At 35.6% G+C, this 27,938-nt stretch overlaps 2 protein-coding genes across 2 annotated transcripts; both read left to right on the top strand.

Moving 5' to 3' along the window:
* The first annotated feature begins 218 nt into the window (after positions 1–218).
* LOC120330322 (atlastin-1-like) lies at positions 219–15,263 on the top strand. The gene is made up of 15 exons (XM_039397209.2): positions 219–1,130; positions 1,409–1,605; positions 6,132–6,269; positions 7,087–7,242; positions 7,572–7,637; positions 7,784–8,015; positions 8,287–8,471; positions 8,652–8,723; positions 9,017–9,211; positions 9,689–9,760; positions 10,758–10,967; positions 11,210–11,281; positions 11,641–11,844; positions 12,190–12,261; positions 12,587–15,263. The coding sequence occupies exons 1-15, from the start codon at positions 1,118–1,120 to the stop codon at positions 12,884–12,886; spliced, it is 2,184 nt and encodes a 727-aa protein (XP_039253143.2). The 5' UTR covers positions 219–1,117; the 3' UTR covers positions 12,887–15,263.
* Positions 15,264–22,609: 7,346 nt separating this feature from the next.
* On the top strand, positions 22,610–23,949 carry LOC120329660 (uncharacterized). Its single transcript, XM_039396382.2, has one exon. The coding sequence runs from the start codon at positions 22,648–22,650 to the stop codon at positions 23,719–23,721; it is 1,074 nt and encodes a 357-aa protein (XP_039252316.2). The 5' UTR covers positions 22,610–22,647; the 3' UTR covers positions 23,722–23,949.
* The last annotated feature ends 3,989 nt before the right edge of the window (positions 23,950–27,938 follow it).

Consider the following 27,938-nt stretch of genomic DNA (forward strand, 5'->3'; position numbering starts at 1 on the left):
TAGCGTATCAATTGGGAGCGTTATAGACCTATGAAGGTGTGTTCAATGTCGAGGACATTGCTTCTGAATTGAAGCGCCTCGGAGGAAACCCATATAATGAGTGGGTACACTTCGTATCAACAGCTAGCAGGTCGCTTTAGTTTTAAATCTGGTCCAGTGAGAACCCGGGTATGATTTAGCGAAGGCCGCAGCTAAAGGCCGCAGTCCGAGAAAGACGTCTAGTGTGACTCGGCAGTAATTTAAAAAATGGATAGCGGAATTGATCAATTTCAGCGACCATGTATTCCAATTCGAATCGAAAATTCCGAAATTTTGCGCTTTTAATCTGTCGCGGCATTCCTGAAACAAAAAAATAATTTTAGTGTTTTAGGTTATATTATATATGTATATATATATCAGCGTTTCTCAACCCGACTCGTGTTTTCGTCGGGAATCCGCGAGTGAGTTGTGAAATTCAATCGTTTGATTAAGCGACGCGCAAGTGACCTGTCGCGTCACCTGTTAGGCTGTTACCAAATTTTCGAATAGTAAGTTGCTATTATAATAGTTGAATATACGCCCAGCCCTACTCAGTATCCAGTAAATATTGAATCGATTAATGTTATGTAAATAAACTTGCTTTTTTATGTTTCATGTAAATTCTAACGTAAGTCGTAACTTGGCTGATGGTTAAGTTTCGCAAAAACGTTTGTGGCCCGCAGTGACCGCGGATTCGGGTTGGGAAACACTGCTATAGCTATACTATAACGATATGTGTGGGTGTTTGTCTACTAAACAAAACGAAATTCAAAGCCTTCCGAGAATCGAAGTCCGGGGTGATTCACCGAGTGATCACCCGCGTGTTTCAAAGAATAATGAATCCAATACTTTTTATTGCTACCGTTCACAAAAGAAATCGATAAGCGTGAAAGGTTGTTAGTTGCGTGAAGACAACGAATTAAATTTTCTTGAGTTTACAGATACGCGACTTAAGTTACATTCGACTGTCGAAGTGAACACAATCTTTTTTGTGGCTGGTATAATACATATTTGAGTGGTTTATGACAATAACATCACTTAAACAGGTTATTCCTAAACAACGTACGTTTGTTAGGCATAGCAGAAAGTTTTTGAGGGCATGGCTTCTTCAAGTGAGTATATATCTTTGCTATATTTTAAATTTATCTTTTGAAAACTTAACAGTAGTGACTCTTTAAGAATTATGTGGGTATTAGCAAATTACTTCATGCCATGCAAAAAATTGAAAAGTAAGTTGACCTCAATTTCAGCTTTGAATACTACGTTACAAATATCAAAAACAACTTTCCGAATGTACTTTACCTCGCCGTTATTTATACCAAACCCAGATTGAAACTACTGTTTTTTTGAATTGAGACCGATTTAAACTCATTCTAATGTATATACACAGACACGGGCCATGCTGTTCCGATAATGCAATGCAAAGGCAATGGTGCAATTGAACTCGACCACGTCGCTTTGACTCACATATTCCGTCATCCAGATGTACAAGACAAGCCGGTTTGTATTGTTTCCATAGCTGGAGCATTTCGAAAGGGGAAGTCATTCTTGCTGAATTTCTTTCTACGTTATTTAAGAAACCAAGGGGTAAGTAACGACTAAAATTTATTTATATATATATATATATATAGAGAGAGAAAGAGATAGATAGATATTCATATACGTCAGTGGCGGCGCGTCAATAGGGCCAACCGGGGCAATGCCCCGGTTGTTTTTTCGGTATAATAAAAAATATTCGAAAAATACCTCAATATCGGTTGCACAGACTGCCATATTCTCCCGACATGGTTCATTTTTCGCTCGCAAAGCCTTCGCCGAACGTCGACGGGGCGACGCCGATTTTGCCCCGGTTGCTCATTGTATATCGTATTCTCTCTTTTATCTTCCACTCGCCGCGTTTGTCTCGTTTGTTTTCTGTTTCTTTTACTAAATCAACGGGGCCGATCGGGGCTAGCCCCGAAATTATGACGACACAATGCTGACGTTTCTTACAACAACGTGTTGACATATTCACGCATTCCTTCTCGTTCGTTGGTTGCTTGAAGAGTTGATAGTTTCCTCGCCTTCGTTTTTGTCGCTTGTTTCGCTATTTGAATCAGTTAGAGACCTTTAGTCCATTTGCTTTCGATTTTCCACATTCCTTTTGAGCTCCTCACTTCTTTCCGGCTTCGCATTTCTTAGCCTTAGACCTCATAATGAATAAGGTTGATGCACTACTTCGCACTCCGTTTTCGCAGCTGCCGCTGGAACAAAAATTAGAGGTACAACGTCTTGGGCCTTATCAACCAAAAAATTGTTCACTGGAACAATCCCATGACGGAGGAAAGCGTCGGCGTACATTCTGCGCTGAAACTTGGTATAAAAAACACGAATGGTTGTGTTACAGCGAGGACAAAAATGCACTTTTTTGTTTTTATTGCCTACTTTTTGCTATCGCCCGTGACTCACGTTGGTGTAAATTTGGTTTTAGAGATCTTAAACATCTTTCCGAGCGTGCCAGGGATCATCAATCTTCTATGGAGCATCTGGACATTGCAGTAAAATACCGAACATTCGGAAATACTAATATTGCAGCACAGTTGGATGAAGAACGCGCGGTTTCTATTCGTCGGCACAACCAAAACGTCGAGAAAAACCGCCAGTTCTCGGTCGATTGATAGATGTTTTGAAGTTCATTGGTTGTCACGATCTGTCCCTCCGTGGGCACGATGAACGGGCTGGCTCTTCTAATAGAGGGGTATTTTTGGATATGGTGGAATACACCGCATCCCTAGATACAGTATTGAGAGATCATCTTGATGCCGCAACTGTTTCGAAAGGGACATCTAAGGATATCCAAAATGATTTGCTCGACTCAATGTATAAAATTTATTTACAACATTTGGCTCTGGAAATTGAGAATTGCCAGTTCCTTTCGATTCAGTCTGACGAGACAACTGACATCACGTGCGTTTCCCAACTGGCTGTGATTTTTCGGTTTGTGAAAGATGGTAAACCTACCGAGAGATTTCACAGCTTTGTACCAATCGTTGATCGCACGGCTTGCGGGATATCGGCTTTACTGAAAGAAGTGTTACAGCCTTACAACGCGAAGTCAAAATTGATAGCTCAAACTTATGACGGCGCGGCAGTCATGAGTGGGTCGAAACATGGTGTTCAAGTTTATATAAAAGAAGATTTTCCTCATGCGCATTTTTTACATTGTTATGCACACCAATTTAACCTCGTTATTAAAAATATGTGTCTTGATACCCCTCTCGTCCGTATATTTTTTGCAAATGTTTCGGGGTTTTCTTCATTTTTTTCCGTTTCGCCGAAGCGCTCTGACCTCCTTCGCCAGATATGTAGCCGCCGTCTCCCAGCTTGTGCACCAACACGTTGGAACTTCCAATCACGCGTGGTGCAGGGCGTGTCCGAAATTAGGTCTGAGCTCATTGAGTGTTTCAATGGCATTCAGAGCTCTCCGGTTCGGGACGAACGCTCTGTGAGGGAGGCGGCAGGTCTAAAGCGTCTGCTAGAAGATGGTGAGTTTTCATTTTTTCTCCACAATATTCTATCACGTGGATGTATTATACGGCGCATTGCAGTCAAGGCTAATGGATGGAGCGTCTGTGCAGTCGTGTATTTCAGACTTCTGCGATGCTGTATCTCGTATCCGGGAAACAATAAAATACGACGACACATGGAGTGCTTCTTTACGCCGCGGGCAAACAACGCAGCGTTTGATTTTGTCTGCAAAGGAATGCTGTGACATTCTGGTGAATCGAATAGGCGATCGTCTGCGCACTGAACACCTTACCGCGTTCTCTTTGATGAACCCCAAAAATTTTTCAAAATTTGCACGTCAATTTCCCATCCATTTATTAGCTACTGTCTCCAAATTTTACCCCATGATAAACGTGGGTAAATTGGAAAATGAATTGCGATGTATATACACCAATCAAACTTTTTTGAACATCACATCAACTTGCGCGCTCTATGGGTTCCTCATAGATAACACTCTAGTAACTACCTTTGCGGCGTCTGCAAAATTTCTGGACATCATTTTGACGACGCCTATTTCTTCCGCCGACGCAGAGCGAACATTCAGCACGCTGAAGCGTATTAAAACGTATCTCAGAAACACAATGAAGCAAGATAGATTAAATTCCTTGGCTGTTTTATCCGTTCACAGAGACGTTATTTCTGGGATGCATGACTTTAATCAGCGCGTTATTGAGCATTTTGCTTCCAAGAAACCGCGGCGTGTTGCATATATGTTCAAGCAGTAGAAGTCTAGCAGCATATATATCTATGAGTGAGCGACGCATGTCCTTATCTTTGCATTACCTTTCCTTTCTTCATAGTAACGTTTTAAACCTTATTTTAGGTTTTGTCTGCTTTCCCGAAGTTTCTGTTAATATGTCATTGTATTTATCTGGGTAAATATTGCCTTTCCTTTTGAAAGAGGTTTCAAAATAAACTATGTCTATATTTATTAATCCCTTGACTTGGACCGGTTTTAAAGACACTTTCTTATCGTTAAAAATTGTCGCTTTTGCCGATTGGTTGTTACCGATGGAATGGTTTTGGGGGTGACTTGGTCCCGCAGTAGCTTGCCCCGGTTGTCAAAATGACCACGCGCCGCCACTGATACGTACTTTTAAACCAGTGGTTCTCAACCTTTCTACCCTGGCGGACCGGTAAAATTAAATTAAATGTACTCGCGGACCGGCGAAAAATTAAAATGACCGGAACAGGAGGATATCCCATATATCTATCTGCTCAATATAATGCAATGCCGGACACTCAATATGCTTCTAGCCTTCTAATCTAGACAAAAAGGCACGCTTAAAAACATTTCACACCAAGGAAAACTATCAAATAACGTACCGGCAAAAAATTGAAATGGGTGAAACATGAAATAATACCATATATTTTCGTAGTGAAATACAGTGCTGGGTACCCATTATGCGTAAGAAGGGCACGCATAAAAATTCTCACATAAAAACATGTAAATGCCAAATCTTGTACAAACACAATTAACTCTAGTGAGAATTTTGCTGCTGTTTCGTTTCCGATATAGGATTGCAAACGAGGCCGAGGCCTCAATGAAGTTTCTGCAACACGTAGCCCTGCAACGCCGATTTCTTTGCTTTGTTTTAATTAAAGCTAGTGATGAAAATGTTTTTTCGCATAACGCAGTATCTGTTGAAAATACGGACAACAGTTTGTTTGCTCGATTACTTAGCGATGGGTATTCGTTATCAAGAGATATCCAAAATTGTGACAGTGAATCTTTTTTAAATCTGGACTGTAAAGTATAATCACAATTTTAATCAAGCTTTTTCTTTTTCATCGGGTTCATCATGTTAATCTCTCTGCAGTTGATCGACGCCTCAAACGAAATGAATTTACATTACAATGACAAAGTCGTCGGTTACTTGGCACCAGGCTCAAAATCCTACTGTGTCTGCTTACAATACTGGAAATGATATCTGCGACCCATGCTTTTATGCGCTTCTCTTTACCACCTGCAGGAGGGTAACAAGGACATATCTTACTGTAATGTTATACTGTTTTTGACTGCTTTCTGGTTTAAACAAAGAAATATGCATAACGTTTTTTATGGATTGTCAAATTAATCAGGAAAGGCACGCAGAACAGAAAAAGCACGCGTGACGATTTTTAGGCTTCTGAATTTTGTGAGATTTTATGGAGCGCATTCGCGATGAATCGAAGCCGAAAAAGCAAAAGGTGTGTTTACTCGGCGCCAAGATGTCGCAGTATGACGGCGGAAGAGACATTGCGTAATAAACCAACGCAAACTCGTCTTCGGTAAAGCGATTGAGATGGTATAAAAATAACAAAACAACGAAATTTGTCGGGGACCGGCAAAAAAGCTTCGCGGACCGTCGGTTGGGAACCACTGTTTTAAACAATCATTATTCCAATATTATTCGAAGTAGACGACTGCGAAATTTAGAAATTGATTTTAATCTGCTCTCTTTTCACATTTAGCAAATATACAACATGAGGGAATAGCAATGATAATATTTGAAGATGAGACCTAATAAATAACAATGATGTAAAAACTTTTATTAATTTTCAGAAACATGTGCTTTATGTTTCAGTATAAAAATCCCAATTGGCTAGGATCTGTAACTGAGCCTCTTCAAGATGGTTTTGAATGGAAGGGCGGATGGAATGCCTGCACAAACGATATTCTGATCTGGAACCAAATTTTCACCGTGAAGAAAAATGGAGAAAATGTCAGATATTTTTTATTTATAAATATCTATGTATAATTAGTAATTTTTACGGTTGAATTTCCCATCTCCTTTATTGCTATAGCTATCTGCCAAAAATACGTCGCAGAAAAAATGCTCATATCGTCATTTTTTTGCCACAGATATATAATTCAGTGCTACCTTGGTATGCGATCTCGGCGGTTGTGTAATCTTAATAATTTTAGTTAGAGTTGGGAACTGAATTATGTGAGATTGTCTTTAGGTGATATTAGAAGAATAAATAATCGTCGAGATCGCATACCAAAGTGGCACCTATGAAGCATTCCGTCTACTGACCCCCAGTGTATAAGCATATTGACTGAAAAGTCAAGAAACAATAACTTATATAGATTTCAGTATGAATACTGAAATTTACGTTTTGTATATTTTAAAGATATATGCCTATATCGTTATTTTTGCCGCAGTTGTATAAACCGGTGCTACTTTGGATGTGCTCTCGGAGTTTTTTTTTCTTCCTGCATTTTCCTCCGCATATCGCCTTCTGCAAATGTCATGTAGCCCAATAAAGCATGGAAATACCAATCTACGAAAAAGTGAATTCAGTTGGTGGCGCTTTCACAACAACTTCAAGTATACGCCATGATCAAATATTTGGATACGAAATCGGTACCGTCATGTAAGCGTCAGTAAAGCGCTCGCTGGCTGGAATCAATAATTATTTCTAGATTTACCAAAATATGGGGTAACATGATGGCCAAACAACAAACAATATATGTTCTACTAACAACAACAACATTCTGGAACGACTATTCAATAATGCTATGTGTTATTATCACAGGTTGCAGTTATGTTGATGGATACGCAGGGCCTTTTTGACAAAAAAACTGACACCAAAACAAACACATTGATATTTGCTCTCAGCACGTTGATAAGTTCAGTCCAAATATTCAACTTGAGTCAACAAATCCAAGAAAGTGACTTGGGGTTCCTCCAGGTAAAATTTTATTAATACTATAGTCTTGTTTTAACAGTGTTAAAAACTAAAATCCAAAAAGGTTTTTGGTATCGGCTACTGGAGACGAGTGACAAAAGCAAATTGTGTGAATTTATTCATGGGAATGATTTGCTTGTAAATAATGACATACTGCGAGCTATTTCTAGACCCTTCTGTGTTCACAAGTGCGAAGTCGATGTGTGATGCGATGCTTTTTCTTTTACACACATTTTCTTCTTTCATTTCAATTTCAATAACCTTTTTTCTAACGGACCATCCATATAAAGTCACTCCAAAGCTTTTTAATGTACATGTTTATTTCTGTTAAGTTCTTCACCGCTTATGCTCAAGCAGCAAGACAGGCTAAGGGTGCTCAGAATATCAAGCCGTTTCAGGTAAGATAGTTATTTTTAGAGCTTTGATAGTTTGTAAATGGCTCAGGTAGATATTATAAAATTAATCGTATCTACAACAAAACAAGCGTCTTTTTTTAATTCTCCACGCCATTCAATTATATGACAAAGCACGCTTCACGTTTTAGACATTGATTTTCCTTGTGAGGGACTGGCAATGGGCGGAGCAACTGGAATACGGAATGAGTGGTGGAAAGAGATATCTTCAAAAAATTCTATCCAGTGATTCGTCAACTAGTAAAGAACTTAGGGCCGTCAGGCAACATTTGAATTCAAGTTTTGATGATACAAGATGTTGTCTTATGCCTTATCCAGGAAGTACTGTCGCAGGAACGATGGCTTTTACTGGGAAAATGAAAGGTATAGCTGAGGTTAACGTATAATTATATGGTATTATGGAAAACTATCATGGCCAATTCTAGCACTTTCATTGACACTCGCCCACCCGTGCAAGGAAATTGTCCTGCATATTGGCAAAGAAAATATGAAATAAAACCTTCTGACTGACAATTCGATTGCTAATTACTGAAAATTCATAGCATTAGTATGGTATTTAAAAAGCTAATTTTCATCCAAAAAAGAACTGTATGAAGAATGGTTTTTCTTACTTTTTTTTTTTATATGTCAACAGACATTGACAGAGCATTTGTACAACAAGCAGTTGCACTCACTGAAAATATATTCAAGCCTGAAAATCTCGTTGTCAAGAAGATTAATGGAAATGTTGTAACTTCACTTGCAATTCTTAAATACGTGTTAGATTGTGGCAATAGTTTAACAGACGGAAAACTACCCAATCCAAAAACTATGATGGAGGTATTAACATAAGCATTTATGTATAATTTTTACAATTACAGTCATTTTGGGTATCTTAAAATAACCAAAGATGGTAGGTATACTACTAAAACTGAAAGTGTTTGTTTGACTTTGTAAGACTTCACAACCTACGTCATATACGACCTAGTAAGATTTTAATTGTATCGATTTTTCTTATAGAACGTTGCAGAAGCTCAAAACTTACAGGCTCAGAGGCGTTGTGGTGAGAACTATACACGTATTATGAGAGAGGTGAATTTTTTTTTGAATGTGTGAAATAAAACAGTAGCATAATATATTATTCCTCCAACTGAAATATTTCAAACAAGGTCGCGAATCTGTAATATTGAAAATTCAGTGTGCCGTAAGGGTGGTAACAATACAAACACATAGACTTGCAATCATTATCTATTTTAACTCCTGGCCTTAGTTTGAAAACGGCTTGGGTTTGCGGTTGTGAGTTCTTGGGTCCAAGACGTGAGCGCGGTTTTTTGTCTCAAACAAACGTTTGAAAAATTGTTTAACTGTAATACCGACAATTAAAGGTTCTTGGAGACAAGTTTGTCGAGGAACAATTTTTTGCGGAAATGCACGAACAGGCTAAGAGCAGTGCCATGCGTGAATTTGAGGAATATACAAAATTTGGAAGTGAACAAAGTCGACAAAAGTACAGGGATTATTTGATACATACTATCGACAGAGAATACGACATTTTGAAACAACTTAACAAAAGCAACAAGGTAGCTTAATCTGTCTTAACTTTGTCGTAGTTATATCCAAGCATCTGTCTAAAGCCCCGGTTCTCAACCGGTGAGCCATGACCCACTGCTAGGTCGCAAAAACATTTTAGGTAGGTCACAAAATGTTAGATTTATTAAAAATTTGATTTTCTGGTATTAAAAATGAATGATAATTCTTCTTTTTTGACTACTAAAGGTAATTTTTAGTTTACGATAATTTATTAAGTGAAGTTTATCTTTCCAAAAAGAATTTTTTGTTTTTTGAAAAGTTTTTTTCTTGCCTGAGAAAGCTAACGAGCCACAGAATTTTTTCTACTACGAAAGGGGTCCCCGAAAAAAAAGGGTTGAGAACCTTTGGTCTATAATTTATTCAATCAAGTAATGATAATCATTGAGAAGTTTCTATATTTGTTACGCGTGACGATTTTTCAAATATTCATTTCATAAATATTTACAAATATTTTTTTATATATTCAGATTGAATCGGAATCATCAGTGTTAACTTTGATTCAAAACTTGACAGATACGTATGAAGATAATATGAGACAGGTTTGGATCCGCATATTTTTATGTATATATACGACATTTCATACAACTAGGTATTTATTATTGATACGATAAAAACAAAGTTCGTTTGTTTATAAGCATGATCAATTCAATAGAATTCTCCATAGAATAGCCACACAGATTGTTTCACACCTAACAGCTACTATTGGTAATCCATAATATTTTAGGGAAACATGATAATAAGATAAGAACAAAATGTAATAAACAAAGGTTGGATAGGGCCTTAGTGGGCTCGGTGTAATACCCTAACCCCCTCCCGCCCCATGACTCCGATCGAAAAATTCAGGACATATGTGTAAAAAAAGGGCATTTCTTATAAATATTTTCTAGGACAAAAACCTTTAAAATAAGTTAAAATCTTAGAAACTAGATAGCGATCGTAGACCGCTGACTTATCGATCTTGCGCATGTTCAATATTTTCGCATAGGGAGAAAAATCTAAAAAACAAAAAGCGACGAAAGTTAGGGGATCCCCCAAAACAGAAACTACAATTTTGATTCCTAAGCTCTGGCTCAATAGCGACACCGCGTGTCCCATCACTGATTAAATATTAACTCGCTAATTGTACGACATAATTCATCCAATTCATCAACTGGCTTCTGGTCCGACTATGATAAACGCACATGCAAAATTTGGAGCAGATTCAACCTCGCTTTCGTGAGATATCTCGTAACATACGAAAGTGTCTAACAGACAAATACCTATCAACATACTTACCGATCGAGATCGAGAGGACGTTATGGCAGCCCCACTTGAAACTGAATTCCCAACTCTAAATTCCTCTTTTCAATGTAAAGCGTCGTCATTGATTTATTATGATTAATTACTTTGTCTTGATACGATTAAATAAAACATAAAACGTGATATAAAGAACAAGCCGTGTATAACCTAGGCGTCCTCTGCTGATTATTTTAATGGGACACGACCTATATCATTTTCACTAACATCTTTTGATTATCTTTTTTTTTAAATTAATAGGCGATCGATGGAAGCAAGATTTTGACTGAAGAAGAATTGGAGAATATGAATATAGTATTCGCCACCGAAGCGTACGACCTTTTTGCCGAATCAAACGTTAATCAAGAGCAGAAAAGCCGATACTTCGACAAACTACAAAGTAGAATTGAAAGAGTGCACGATATCATCAAGAAAGATAACGATGAAAAGTTGAAAATTGCTGAAGAACAGGTTAGTCTTTCTATTTTCATTCGAGTTCATGTGGGGAAGAAATGATATGCGTTGAGCATTCAATACATCCTCATGCAAGGCAAACCTTGGATGATAGGATTCAATTCGATGATTTGATTGGTTACTGAATCTACATAACATTTATTCTCTCACACATTTATGCTCTCTAGTTGAAAGATATAGGCTTTGATATTGTATCAATACTCGTGTTACAGTGGGCTGAATATTATTCTCACTTGTAGAATGAAGTGGAACGCCATTTTCTGAAGATGCAGCTTGAATATTCGATGCAATACAGAGATGAATTGCGAAAGGTAAACGAGCAATTACAATTGTCTTGATAGGATAATAGGGCAAGGTTCGTCGTACTACACACAGGAAATAGAAGTTAATCAGATGTCTCAGTCAAAAAGCAAACTACGGCCTCATGTCCGATTACCAGTCGGCGCCGGATATCGGAACAAGTATTCGATTACGGTAATTGTTCTAATTCTCCTTCTGCAGTGCAAGGACAAGAGTAATTATGATTGGTGCACACTGTAAAAGGGTCTTGCAATTATTCAACTTTGGCAAACAGTGACTTATCTCCTATGTCATTTTCATTCAGTTTTGTACATTGGTAAATTTGTTTTGTTTTTTGAGCTTTCAAAACTATTATTTTAAATCAAACAAGATGGTAGATGAATATGCATCTGGAGACGACGTACAGAAAATTGGTGCCGAGCGACGAAGAGATTTGATTGACTTGCTCAAGATAAAGGTTCTGGAGCATGGATTATCAGAAGACTCATTGATATGGAATAAACATGTTAAAGGCCTTGAAGATAAACTTGAGGATGAATATAATCAAATACAAAGGATACACTTCGAAAAGACGGTATGCGTTTTCTGATTCTGTGTTGACTGACTGCTTGCATTGACTACACACTGCATAGTTTGATAAATGCAACCTCGTTCTTGTTTTTTTTATGTCAGACGTCCGCCGTATCATTAATAAATGCCGCACCAAAGAAGAAGCCTAAATCTTAAATAAAGCCTAAATCAGAAGCCTAAATACTGAAATTGTATCGTATATTTAATGATAGTATCTTAATTTAACATAAGGAAACTTCTGCAAATAGGTCTCTCTATCATTAAACTTAATGCTGAAATTTAATTACCTACGCTAGAGGTTTCAAGCATAAATCTAGTTTGAATTCGAACTTCTAATTCATCAATACAGGCAAATCTGGAAAAGCAACTGGAAGCATTGCAGAATCAAGCTTATTGTGCATACGAAGAATATTTTTCACAGGTAAATTATCATTATCAAACAAAACTGAATGAGCAACCTATAAATAGTGTTCCATTTTCAAATTATTTATGATCAACATCCGTTCGAAGCCCTAGTTAAATGATGAGTTAAAACAACATCTTTCTAGCAATGCTGAACTATATAATACTTGTATACGGCGTTCATGTTTATGGAACTCGTTTGAAACATAATGCTAGAAACAAAAAAAAAAATTGGTGTCTTTCGCGATGCTTTGGTGACTTTTGCGATAGATTTGTCCACTCATAATTCTTTCCTCTGAGAAACCATGTTCAAACACCGTGTAAAAATTTAAATAATTTTTCAGCTTCTCAAAGACACTTACATGGAAAATGATAATTTATTTGCAAAACATACAGAAGTTGTAAATAATCTATTAATCAACATGAAAACAGCTGTTGGCAATTCTTCTATTGCTACCAGATACATTATGGAAACTGAGCAGGATCTGAATGACAAGTATTCTGTTACACAAGAATGGAACGAAAAAAATAATTCTTTTTTTCGGAAATGCTTTAAATTTGTGAAAGACTATGTTATTCCAGCTGCATCTGTTGTTATACCAACTTTAGTTAGTGCCTTCCTGAAGCTCCGTACTAAGTATTGAACGTGATTCGCATAACATAATAAACAATGTGACAATTTATGTTACACTATAGCAATTAACCCCCAAATGTACCCCATTTCATGTTAAAAATATGAAAACAAAGTTAATTTTTCCCAAAATTCGAACAAAGACTTTCGTAGGAATCAAATTACACCAGGTTTAAGAACATAACAGGTTCCATCCAGTCATTATCAAATTAAAATCTATATTCTCAAGACATTTGGCACTGATTGAAATAATTATATCTAAGTTCCCATCCGTACGATGTACCTAATTACCCTTGTTGAGATAATAGGAATTTCTGTTTATAACGTGAATCACGAGCTCACGTTTACAGCATTTAATTGGATTTATGATCAACGTATAAATACGACTCCGATATCTTTCGATAGGGAGAGAGAAGACGATGTAAACCATTCTAAGCTAGTCTGGATAAATGTTATAAGATTTATATTCTGTGTGTTGTGGAAATATACGAATAAAAACATATAGAGATTTTTAACGCATCTTCATTCACGTGGGCGTTGAAGCTGAAGGGTGAACGGGTGACTTGCAAGTTCTGAGACAATCTACGAAATAGCAATATACGGTAATATTACATTCATCTAACAACCATTTATGCTATAAATGGTGACAAAACCGACTTGAATTAACCTTCTGAAACGGACCAGATCAACGGACAACAACCAGGACAAGCAACAATTGGACGGAATCAACCAAACAACTGACCAAGCTGAAGCTTTCAACAATTGCCGAGAAACCATCTCTACAAAACGTGCGAACTTACGAACGTCGGAGAGATTCAAATTGCCTGGAACAACGATTGAAGTAGCAAATTGCTGACAAGCCGAAATAATCAAAAACAGTATGAAAAGACAATAATTTCAATTGAAAACAGTTGAACTATGGTAACGGACTCTGGAAACGTTAAAATCATGAATATGGACTGTATTGAACATCGATCGAAATGAACTTTTTTAGAAAATGATATATGTTCGAGGTGAAAAACCTAATCAAAAAACGAACTGTTGAAAACAATGAACTATATGTACTGTTTTACGGTAAATTACGCGCTCTATTCCAAACAATAGAGATATTTTCGCGCATATATAATGGATATACAGATCAGGAGCATGTCATCCTACAATTTGTTTCATGATTTGCAGGTTTTTCTCCTCATTGAGACAGACATTTTTCATTCTTCCACTAATACTAAGGTAAAGTACTTCTTTTTCTTCTTATGTATATACATGGCGTTTCATTCGACTTTCAATTTTTATAAATTAATTAATGGTAAAACTTTGAATATTTTAATTTTAAATACCTTTCAGAGATTTATATTATTGAATATTTGTGGTTAGCATTTCTTTTCGATTAAATAGATTTCGTTAGAATTAAAATGCTTTCTAAAAGTAGATTCGAGCGAGTCATACTTTTAATTATTTACAAAGCCGTCATATAGAACGGTGAAATAATAAGCTCGTTAAACAAAAATTGTATCCAAAAGCGTTATTTTTTCAAAAAAGCCCTGAGATGGCATAAACTTAAAAATGCGTTTTTTCTTCCCGACATGGGACAAGCATATATTGACCAACTAGGTCTACTAAATCGTAACAATGCGATAAAGCGAGTATAAGTATTTTAACTCAGCGAAATACATTAAATTGAAAACATGTTTTAACCGTTCAAAACCAAAATTTTTAAAATAAAAATACGCCATCCTTCTGTAATTCTACTTTACAATCTTTACTCTTTCTATAAACTCTTCTTTATTTCAATGTCGTGTCTCATTGTAGATCATATACATGTAAATATTTTTTTGATCTATATCATTAATTTTAGCATTGTGTATTGTATTTTTCTATATATTTTCAATTTATTAGAGGTGCCAAATCTTTAAACTTCCAGTTAGTAAGATGGGGAGATAATATAGCAATTAACCCCCAAATGTACCCCATTTCATGTTAAAAATATGAAAACAAAGTTAATTTTTCCCAAAATTCGAACAAAGACTTTCGTAGGAATCAAATTACACCAGGTTTAAGAACATAACAGGTTCCATCCAGTCATTATCAAATTAAAATCTATATTCTCAAGACATTTGGCACTGATTGAAATAATTATATCTAAGTTCCCATCCGTACGATGTACCTAATTACCCTTGTTGAGATAATAGGAATTTCTGTTTATAACGTGAATCACGAGCTCACGTTTACAGCATTTAATTGGATTTATGATCAACGTATAAATACGACTCCGATATCTTTCGATAGGGAGAGAGAAGACGATGTAAACCATTCTAAGCTAGTCTGGATAAATGTTATAAGATTTATATTCTGTGTGTTGTGGAAATATACGAATAAAAACATATAGAGATTTTTAACGCATCTTCATTCACGTGGGCGTTGAAGCTGAAGGGTGAACGGGTGACTTGCAAGTTCTGAGACAATCTACGAAATAGCAATATACGGTAATATTACATTCATCTAACAATCATATATGCTATAACACTCTTTCAAAAGTGTCTTGCTATCGATGCTGTAGAATGTAGATAACGGTTTTCTTTTACATGTTTATATTATATCAGTTCAGTACGATTACAATACGATTTTTCGTAATTACTAAAACATCCATTTTTCAATTGGTCAATTTTTTCCATAAAAATTGATTTATTGATGATGTAAATAAAAATTTTCTTTTGCGTGTTTAAAACAATTTAGCAAGTTTTTGCAATTATTAACGTACCCATTTTTCGTTTGGTCAACTTTTAAAAAATCCTTGTCTGATCAAGAAATTTTATAATCAGTTGGTACTTTTGTGAATAAAGTTTACTGTTTGTAATTACCGAATTCAAATCTAAATCTACGTCACTGTCAATATTGTAGTTATTACTTATCGATTTTAATCGGTAAGTATGTTGATAGGTATTTGTCTGTCTGTCTGTATGTCTGTTTGTCTGTTAGATGCACGCGATATCTCACGAAAGCGAGATTGAATCTGCTCCAGATTTTGCATGTGCATTCATCTTATCTCGGCCCAGAAGTCTATTGATTTTGGGCAAATTATGTCGTATAATTAGCGAGTTATTAATTAATTAGTGATGGGACACAAGTGTCACTATGGAGTGAGAGCGCTGTTTTGGGGGATCCCATAACTTTCGATCGATAAGTCTTCGGTCTCTGACCGATATTCTCGTTATTACTATTATTTGATCAAAAATACACTATATTGCAATCGCCAGTGAATTTGATTTACCTAACATTGACAACGAACATTGCATGCATATATATGAAAATAAAGATATATTATCCAATATCCTTGTGAGTTACCTTCTTCCAAAATTTTATTTTAGCTTAGTTCATTTTGATTGAATAGAGAATGTCCAGTCGAGTGCAATAACTCGATTTATGAAGGTGAGTTGGTCAGTGTCATTTTTTGAATAGATTTTTGTGAGGTTCCCCATAAGAGGATTTGGAATGATTCGATGTTGAAATTTGTCTGTGAATTGGCTGGTTGTATATGTATATTTCATACCACACATCACAATCCATCAGACAGCCTACATACAAGGAAATTTGGATCATTTCCTCAGTGCCCAATCAAACTACATTCGAAAATAATCAAACCACACACATGATAAACATGATTTGAGTTTATTTTGCAATTTAGTTTGTGGGTATTTCTCTTTGACTCCTTGCTTGTTTATTTCACTAGTTTATTTGGCAAATGCAGTTATATTCATACGGCAAATTTATATCGAATGCACTACAGCAGTCAAAAAGTACGGCTGGTCGGTAACTGACATAGGGATTATCCTGCAGCATAATTGGTTTGTGAAGAAATTAACTAAGAATATGTAAGAAATGAGATTGCTCTTAACAAAACAAAGAGATTGTTGTCTCAAATAACCTACCGTATTTCTACATCTAAGTGACTGATTGTATAAAGAATTTTTTTAGATATTCAAACACCACATAAAAATGTGAAAATTTAAGCAGTAGTAGTAAGAACAGTATTCTAAAAATACTCTATTTGTACAAGAATTACTGTGTGCAGTTATAGTTAATTTGGAAGTATTCAGAATGTGACACCAGAGGTTAAAAGTAGCTTTGAGTTCTGATTTGATATTTTAGAAATTTCTCATTTGATTATTATATCTTGTGATATTTTATAATAGAAGTAATGATTACAAAATTTCTTGCTTTTGGAAACAATGGAGGCATTGACTTTGCCTGGTTTAAACCGCACTTACGGGGAATCCTTAGTAGCAGGAAAGTATAGTATTGAGTGTAACAATCGGTGTCATTGCATTATACATTGCTTTTCAGCAATACCTATGTCATATATTGAATTCATTAATCGATTGATCGGAAAAATAGGACTTATGCCTTGGCGCATGATACTTCGCAAATGTTAAGCCATAACTGCCGACGAAAGCGCAACACAACTTGTATAAGTGATAACAATATACGGTCAATGACATCATTTGCCTAGCAACCCTTAACAAAACATTTCAAAGCGTGATGCTAAATGCATTTGATCGACTGTAGCCGTTGTTCATAGGTTTCTGCATTCTGATTCCAAATTGAACTATTGTAACTGCAGAAAGGGCTGCGGAGAATAGGTTTTGCGACTACTTACTTGTAGTAAGTTAAAACATTGATTTTCATATGCGACTAAATAAACCAAATCACGACTATTCTGTCTAATTATATATATAATCTAATATCGTATTTAAAAAATCAAACTAATATTCAAGTAAAGAAGTAAATCGAAATGCCGATGTTATTTGTACTTAATTAATATAAACATTCCCAAATACTTTTGTAACAAGAACAGTACATCAGAAAAGTTTGCTAAGAAACTATAAAAATTTGTGATTAATAAAAAAAATCATTGAATAACAGTTAATAAAATACATAATTGAGATGAAATAGCTATTATTTTTACGGGTTCCAAAACTGAAACTTTCTCAAATAAACGCCGATTTAATATTATTTATTAGACAGAAGATAACATATCAGTGAATCGTTATATAATATCGCTATATCAAAGAGATTGGAAAGATTGCGATTAGCGATAAAATACAAAACTGCAAAAGCACTATTTGATTACGTCATATTAAATTTTAACAACTCATTTTTGTATATGAAAGTTGTAAAAAAAAGGATGCACGAATAACTTTACTGTCTTCACCTTACTTCTTATGAATATTGCCCAAAGTTTTATATCTAGCATCACCCAGAGCTTTTATCACCTATTAGCATTATGCATAATTAATATCTATTTATGTCTCAAAAAAAGTATTTCGGACTCTATGAAGACCCATATTTTGTGGCGCTCTCGAAATATGTGAACCAAGATGGCGGACACCGAAACGTAATATGTGCACCAGGTTAGGGTTAGGCCATAATTTTATTCCAATTTTCCTCATCTTAGTTCTATTCGGGGACCAACCAAGTGACTCCTGTAGTATTTGTATCCAAAATTATGGCCTATCCCTAACCCGGTATACATACTACGTTTCGGTGTCCGCCATATTGGTTCACCTAATTCGGAAATACCCTTTTGTGAATGAAAAAATTAGCTTTTTAAAGTTTTGGAGTAAATAATGTGACTTTCACATTTCCATAAATGTCAGGGTTATATTACGCCATTCATTTAAAAATAATTATACTTTTAGTCTACAGCGATATTTTAGATTAATGTGGCGGGGATTTCTTTTGTCTTTCAAAACATAACAATACGAACAACATAGTTATTAAAGTATCATTATATGTTTACTGATCCATTTCATGTCGTCGTGGATGCGGTAATAGGGCTATATTACAGGCAATTAGCTCGAGCCTAGATTGATGATAAACTTATTTAGCATTGTTGAGAGCGTTCGATAGTAGATATACAAGCGAACTAAGATTCACTATTCATTTAGAAGAAACGCTTAATGCAGCCAGATTACGTCGAAGTTGGTTTCGCTCTTACAATGTTTTTGGTAATCTGGAATAGTCATTCTATTGAAAATTTCATGCTATGACTAATATGTCGCATGCAGCTTGCGTTGTTTTACATATCTTTATGAAACAAGTAGCCGTTACACTTAAATGAGTCAATTTCAAGAATTCAGACCTAGAAAGTGAACAACTATCAATGTTTTTATATAATTTATTTTCATTTATCAATTCTATTTTTCAATTTTTTTTTTTACTTTCTATCAAGAGTATGCGGAATATTAGTAGGGATTTTTGCTAATAGAATAAACATGCGAATATATTTTACCGTGAATTAAATTATAAATTAAGGCAAGAGAGAAATGCTAAAATATATGGACACGAATGTCGTAAACGGCATGATCTGGGAGCACGCAGTTTTCTTCAAAGATCGGTGGGTAAGCAATACGGAGGCGTTCAAACGATATGGCATAAAAATGTTTCTTTTTCAATTAATATGACCAAGGTTATATTGTTGGTGAAATATCGGGTCTTATCGACTTAGAAGAAATTTGGAAACAAAAATAAAATTAACTCGGTCATCTTTAACTACTACAAATTTGACATGGACTTGTCACATTATTGCGTATAAAAGATGTTGTAGCAACAACAATCACGCCGACAACCAAAGCAAAATCTCAGCAAAACGATTCAAATAAACGCTTTGTGTTCAGAAATATTCTGGCCATATAAACCAATACGTTAATATTATAACTTAATTACCAATTTGTAAGTTTAGTACGCAATGAAAACAGGCGAGATAGATGATGAAATGTATGTAGTCTGGACAATAGAACATAAATACGCATTTCAGAAAGGAAGTCTCTCAAACGCACGTATTTATCCGCCGAAAGTATTTATTATTACTCACTGTGCTTATGGGTGTTTGGAAACACTGCCGAAACTACTTTTCGGTCATCGAATTTCGTATTATGTAGAGATAAAGAAGATAAACTTGAATGCATGCTTGCTTTCCAGATGCGAAACTAAGTACCATATTTGCAAAATGTTAATCATACACTGTGACTCGCATGCCAAATTGATTTTGGGTAATCACTCAGAAGAAAATTTGAGACATAATTAATTTAGCATACATATGCGGTAACATAATATGATATAGCGAAAAAAATATCATTGAGAAGTTTTTGAAAAATTTTTACGAAATATCTGAACGCCTCCGAAGACGAAGTAAAGTCGTAGGATAACAAATCATAACGTATATACTATAGCGTCACATGAAAGAGAACAAATGAATCACAATAATATTTTGTTGGCTAAATCTAAAAGTCGAACGAATTGAATTTAACGATAAAATAGTGAACGTGCGATTGTTTTTCGTGGTAGCAGCCTGGAACAAATTATACCTGCTACTTAGTTCCGCCTCCAAATATATCATAGTTGTATAAAAAAAATCATAAGAAATAATCCGAATATCAGTGACGTATGAACTGCCTGTGGAGAATTCAATATATACTAATTTTGTTTTGTTGTTGTGCGTTTATGAATAATTTGATATTACAAAATTACTCTGTGGTGGTAAAAAAAAGGGGCCGTGTATAAATCCTTGACTAAATTCTTCGAACTTAACTCGGAAGCATTTCATTTGAGACTGAATTATATTGATATATTAAATTCAGAGCTGGTTCGATAGATCTGTAATGTTTGAGCTTATTACTTATCGATTTTAATCGGTAAGTATGTTGATAGGTATTTGTCTGTCTGTCTGTTAGATGTACGCGATATCTCACGAAAGAGAAATTGAATCTGCTCCAGATTTTGCATGTGCATTCATCATATGTCGTACCAGAATCCTATTGATTTTGGATGAATTATGTCTTATAATTAGCGAGTTATGATTTAATTAGTGATGGGACACAGGTGTCACTATGGAGTAAAAGCGCTTTTTGGGGGATCCCCTAACTTTCGATCGATAAGTCTTCTCGTATTAATATTTGTTAAATAGACAATCAGGGGCGTAGTCAGTGGTGAGGGTATGAACCGATGGCTGATATGGTCTAACTACCCTTTAATATTCCCGATTGCGACCATAGAGACAACTGCCAAACACGTCCTATTGGCTGGTTGGAAGTATAGTGTCTCAAACTTTTTTTATATGTACGGTGTATATATTTATGTGCATTATGATTCTAATATGGTTCTACACAGCGGCGTAGCCAGTAATTTTCAAAGAGGGGGGTTCTGAAATTCAAGTGCTCCAGAAGTATGTTTAATATTGGCGCACAACCTGAACATAGTATGAGTACCCAGTCAGGGTTCAAGTTGTGCGCCATCTTGGTACACATACTTCCGGAGCGCGGAAATTTCACTTTAACAGGTGGTCTGTTACACAAAAAGCACAAAAAGCGAGTTTCTAAGAGAACTGATGTTCTAAAAATGATTTTAGAAATCGAAATTGAATATGTCAGGATTCGCCAGGAACAAGGGCTTCAAATGGAAATTGCGGACTGAATGGATGTTTCCCCGAGCATCGACTTCCTTGTTTACTTCGAGACATTGGCCAATCGGTAAGATGCAAAGAGTGACGTAATTTCGCATCCGCTCTGACACTTTCTCGATCAGACAGATTTTCAGGCGTCGTCGTAAACATTACCTCGTTTTCGCGGCATCCGAAGCCATAAAGTCTTGTGCGCTTATTCGGCGCGTGGCAAGTCCCCCCCCCCCCCCTGCCCTCCTTGCTACGCCCCTGTTTCTACATGCATCAAATGCTGAATAATATGCTACTATATTTGAAAAATTTCTGATTTGGCACTGCTTATCTAATTTATTAGACCATGGAGGAAGTGTTGGGTATAACATCTTATTTTATATAGCGATTTATATTGGAAATAAAATTGATTCTAAACCAACTTTTTGAAGTGGACAATAAAATTTTCAATAATCATTCGTTAAAATTTTTTACCAATTGTGATCATACATATGTTGCGTACTTTGTAATTTGCGAAAGCAATTCAAGAAGCAATCCTTTTTTTTATACCCCACCAAACATTTTTGCCATTTATAAGAAGTCAATCGGGTTTTTAAGCACTCTCCTTAATAACATGATCAACTTGCTCGCAACCGATCGTTCTTATGACTCAATGCTTTCTATCACGTCGAAACAAGATGATGCTGCTGCTGCAAAAAGGAACAATATATAATATTCAACCAAATCTTACATCTAACATTTAGCAGTGGAGCTTCCATGAGACGTGTGGCATCCGATTAAGATATTTAAAGAAATTAGTAAATAAAGAAAGTGTAAAAAAAAGTATAATAATATATTCGAATGAGTTTTACACTTATAGTTTTGTAATTTTGCATTCTGGAGTCGACTTATAGTTATTAATTTTACCGCACCTTAAACTTAATAAACGTCTTAATAAAATTACAGAGAAAATATAATTTTGGAATCCCATGACGAGTCAATGTTGATATAAATGGATATAAACAATTAAATCCGTGTATTTTCATTGAAAATCATTAAGGTTTGAGATAAAATACAGATTATATACATTCAGGATTTATTAGAGTCGCATGTGAAACAAGTACGATTGACACATTGAGATATAGTAAGTGGAGACATTAGGTTTCTTACGTGACTTGCTATTAATAAAATTGCAGCAAACGAATATTTAATTTACACAAGATGGGGAAATCCTGTTGCTCAGAGGTCACAACCGTCCTAACCGTGCAAGGGTCAAACCTAACATCTCTCAACATTTTTTTTTCCAGACTTATATTCAATTAGCGCACATAAATATAACGTCGAAAAATATGTCATCCACGGCATTTACTGCCTCAGTGAATGTAACAAAATATCCAGATGTACTCTCTTCAAATGACACTTTTAACTATGGATTGGAATGGCTGATATGTGCAGGACTGAGCGCACCTTTGGGACTATTCTCTTTATATGTGGCTATCACACAAGTTGCATACTGTGCTCTTAAGTCGGGAAAGACAAAAAAGAGCTCGGAGAAACGACGATCAAGCAGCACAGGATCAAATAGTCACAGTGGCAAAGCAAATGTACAAGATAAGCATGCTTTCATTCTCAATGCTATGTGTGCTATTGGCGCTATTTGCGCATTTTTGCGTGCTGGTGTCGATTTTCGCCTTATTTTTGGCAACAATACTGATCTCGGGTGTGACTTGTCCATTAAATTCAAGTTAGCGGCTTATGCTCTTTCGCTGATTGCGGTATATCTGGTATTATGGCTCCGTCAACGAACCTTCTACCAGCATCCAAGATTGAAGCATCTCAGTTCAAAACTTATCAGGGTTATAAGCTGGACAATGTGTATTCTCATTGTCACTGGAATGGGATCAACGGCAATTCTATTCTTCGCAGTTGGGCGGTACGTGGGCGTGCCAAACGGATGCGTCGTCCAGAAAAGCAAGCTTACGTCAATACGTTGGATTATTCTTATAGGATGCACCACATTTTTTCAGATATGTCTTCTCACTCTCTTCGTTTATCCACTTGTAAAACACAACATGAGCGTACGTTCCGGTTCTACTGGAGGAGATAAGAAAAAGAACCCGATCATACCCCTCATACAGAGAGCAACGATAACATCTGCTATATGTGTTGCGACGGACATAGCGTTCGCGCTAATTATTTTGATTTTGAAAAGAGAAATTGTGACTATGTCAACATTTATTTATGACGTCAACATTGTTATTAACGCAATGTGTATGATTTTCTCGTTTCCTGATTGGAAAGTAAGACTCATGCCATGGCGTGTGAATTCCACTGAAGGACAATCCACCGAATTAAGCACAGATGCGTCGTCGAGGAACCGCACAAGCGAGACAAATGTGATATCTGCTAATTCAGTTGCATAGTTACTAAGAATAAAAACATTTACCACTGCAATTGTTTTTCTAACTGTACGTTTGTGTGTATATTTTGACTCATATGTACAGTATTCTGTCCATTTATTTTCAAATACACCGCGTGTCTCTTTCTGTAGAGGTGGAGAATTTGACTGTTCTAGCTGATATTTTGAAAACGTTTTATTCTATGTATTCCTTATTCGATTTGATTTTTGTATTATAAAAATATTATTGCATTTGAAAAAACATTTCAATGTACCACAATATGAATTTCTAGCGTCTCCGGCGATATATACACAGACAGAAAACGCACAATGAATATTCACTTTTTTTAAAACAACAGCACTAACTTTGCGTGATTATCCAATGTGTGTGTTGAATTTTTTAGTGTAAAGTTTTTAATTAACAAACATAAACTTTTCTACATGTATATATACACACACATCTTCATATTGTTCGTGTTTTTCAGTGGATATGTCGTCACAATACTTAATTCTACTACCCTACACATTGTAGGCATTTGGCCCGCAATAACTGTCACACTTTTCTTTACACGAATAGAAAGCCTACAACATACTACAATACTGAAGTTCAATGTTCAATTCAGTACAGACAAACATATAAGCCGCTTGCCCAACCTTTTTTGTGTTGCGGGCCACTCTCGTATGACGAAATTCATTGCGGGCCACAAAGTTTTTAACAAACCAATATACCAATCAAGTTATACTTTACTTAAGAATTTGAACATAATGTAAGTTTTAAGTGACTCAAAAGTAGGGATGCCACTTTTGGATTTACGAATCGAATCGCATCTTTCCCGAATCGATTCGAATCAGATTCACGCGATTCGGAAAAACAGAGCATTTACCAAAAAACACGTTTGTTTAATCGTTGTTATCGCGTTTATGCGGCACTCGAAATTACAGAACGGAAATTGAAAATGAATTTTTCGTGATCGACTTTTTTACGGATATGCCGTCATTTGTTTCGAGTTTGGCACAAGCGACTTTTTCAGGCATCACTCGAAATGCTGTGCGGCGTAATTTCCTCCAACCTGCCAGTTCAGTTTTCTACCGAATAGCCTAAGACCTAAGTTTCTATTATGCGCGAATTTAAATAGATCGTATTTTATATACCTGAAAATCCGTAACAATTTTGACGAAAATTTTCAACAGCACTCTCGCGCTGCGACTACGCATGATTGGATAGAGAATCAGTCACCTACCTTTAGAAAATGATAATTATTAATTGAAATTTAATTTAAACTTCGTTCAGAGAGAAATATTTCGCGTATACTTGAAGAGAAATGTTACCGAATAAGTCATCTACCGGGCATGTTAATTGACAATCAAGTTTTTATCCTAAGATTTATATTTAATGTATTTTAATCGCGTTTATCAAGCTTCCACACTCGAGTGGCGGTAAACGATATGAGGGAAAACATAATGTGATAAAACATATACGTTTCTTTTCAGCTGTTACATCAAAAGAAATGTAGGATTTTCTTAGCGCGATACAATCGGATAATAAAATATTTCGGATTATTTCTAGCAAATGTCCTAACAAACTGGTGGGATTAGATGAAATTTGAGAAATTTTCGGCTGATTTTCGAATAATTCCGAATAGTAGCCACTTTTCGCCGTAAACGTGGTGTTTCGTTTTTTTTTGTTTTTTTTTACGGGAATTTTTAAACGACTTTTTAAATCGGTACTTTGATTGTTTATATTCTGTGCGACCGTACGTCGCATAGTGTTGCGACACATTTGCACGTTTGCGTGGGTGGACATTGCCGACATTCGTGTACGAGGCTTTTAATTTACAAATTCATTTCCATTACGTCGAAAAATTGAGAAAGTAGGTTTCTTTTATTTCTATGTGGCCTGCTTATTATTCGCATGAGTCTTCTCAAGCATGATTTGTGTAACCTTATATTTGGGTCTTAGGGTCTGCCAATCATGATATTTAATCGCAGGCTGGTTATCGTTACTTTAAAGAGGAACACGGCCACCAAGATAAAGTGATTTGTGACCCTTTCGTTTTGCCGATTCAGCAAAACACGACAGGGACAGGAAAACACAGCTGTGAAATAACCCGTGGACGTACAGTGTAGTACTTATCACATTCCAAAATTATTTCAACATTCGGGTTAATAGGTTGTCCAAAATGATTGCCGCTTTACAACTTAAATTTACCGCTCAATTGTTAAAAATAGTTAATTCTGAGAGTATGATTCTACCAAACTAACATGACCTGGTTCTAAATATATAAAATTATTAGCGAATTTTTCTACCCGTCTTATTGGAGGCCTATATGGAAAAACCCCTTTTTTAAGTGCTAAAAATAGACATCGTCCTATTTGCCATGTGGACTTATTAGCCGGGAAATACGGTATTTATAGCCGTAATTGTTACGATATCCAATAAATTGTCACAAGTTGGAAAAACAAGTCGATTTATTAGAAAATAATTTCTGGCAAATAATTCTGATAACGATAGTTAAAAGTATCGATCCTTTCCAGGATGATTTTTTATAGCGCAAAATAATCCAACCCATGACTGGTACCAGCATTTAAAATGTCATGCCGTATTAATTTAATTCTGTTCAACGTAACTCATGGTTGTATCGAAAATCTGTGGACATAAAATGTGTAGTAAACTGACCGATATTATTAAATATTGATTCCTATTTTTATATTGAAAAAATAATGAAAGTATTAATGCCAAATACAACGGGTATTTGTGGACATGAAATACGTGGTAAACTGCCCAATTATAATTAATTTCGGATTCGTGTTTACAAAATAATAAAACTAATAATTCTAAAATGCAACGGCTATCTGTGGCCTTCAAATGTGTGGTAAACTGCCCGATTTACCAACATTTGAGTTATGATAATAGAATTAAATATACACGGTAAGGCATTAAGTAGTAGTATCGGTCATGGATTCGAATATTTTGCGCAGCACAAAATCATCCTAGTAAAAAGTTCATACTTTTAAATACAAACCAATGGCAACCATTATACAAATTAGTTCCCAAGAGCGGGATAAAATATAAATTCTTTTTCCGACTTGTGACAATTTTTCGTGAGTACGAAAATAAGAATCAAAACTAATCATATTAGGCACAATATCACGGCAATCTGTGGACATAAATTGTGTGGCAAACTCGCGATTAATATTAATTTTTGATTCCTATTTTCGTATTTACAAAATACAAGGCGATCTGTGGACTTACAATGTGTGGTAAACTACCCGATTATAAATAGTTTTTGATTCCTATTTTCATATTTATGAAATAATAGAAGTATTATTACTCAAACATACAACGGCGATCTGCGGACTTAAAATGTGTGGTAAAGTTCCCAAATATAATTAATTTTTGATTCGTATTTTTGTACTCACGAAAAAATTGTCACAAGTCGGAAAAATACCTCATACTTTATCCCGCTTTTCGACAAATAATTTGGATAATGGTTGGTATTTAAAAGTATGGGCGTTTTACTAGGGTGATTTTGTGTTGCGCAAATATTCAAATCCATCATCGATACCACTATTGTCGTACTAATTTAATTCTGTTAACATGACTCATGGTATATAAAATATATACTGCAATAATCTGCAAATATGAAATGCCTGGTAATATAGCTAGGTTGTAACTTGTAGATAGCAGTTATTCCATTGCTTATTGTATGGAAATTCCTACATACATTTAGATAAGCTTCAATTAGTGGATTTTATTTTCAAAGTATTCGAAATTTCATATTCGAAAAAAATAATTTCGAATGTATTCGAAATAGTGAACTATTCGTTATTGGCCATCCCTGCTCTCGATAAACAAAAACTGCGTCGTCCATTGATCATTAAAAACTCATTTATCGTCGCTGTATTTACGTTTTCGGTTTTCAGGTGTGCTCATATTTGTTTAATCAACTGTTACTCAAACACTACCGTAATAAAAACCACGCCTCGTCTAGCTAACAATAGTAACTGCAAGCGAGGTCCGATATTTCGAACATAGACAGTTGGACTATTATGACGTGGAAATCCTTTTTTATTCGATAGGATGCGATACACGCGGCGATTAAGCGTCGCTATAGTGGCATGTATGTAGTGTTGCCAGCTTGTATGAATGCCTAAATTTTTAAAAAATGACGTATTTGTGAAGCTTTTGTTATATGAATGTTTGGGCGGCATGCTCACAACAAAAACAACCGGTTTTGATGT

This window comes from Styela clava, chromosome 12, assembly GCF_964204865.1.
Source record: "Styela clava chromosome 12, kaStyClav1.hap1.2, whole genome shotgun sequence".
In the NCBI taxonomy this organism is placed as follows: domain Eukaryota; kingdom Metazoa; phylum Chordata; class Ascidiacea; order Stolidobranchia; family Styelidae; genus Styela; species Styela clava.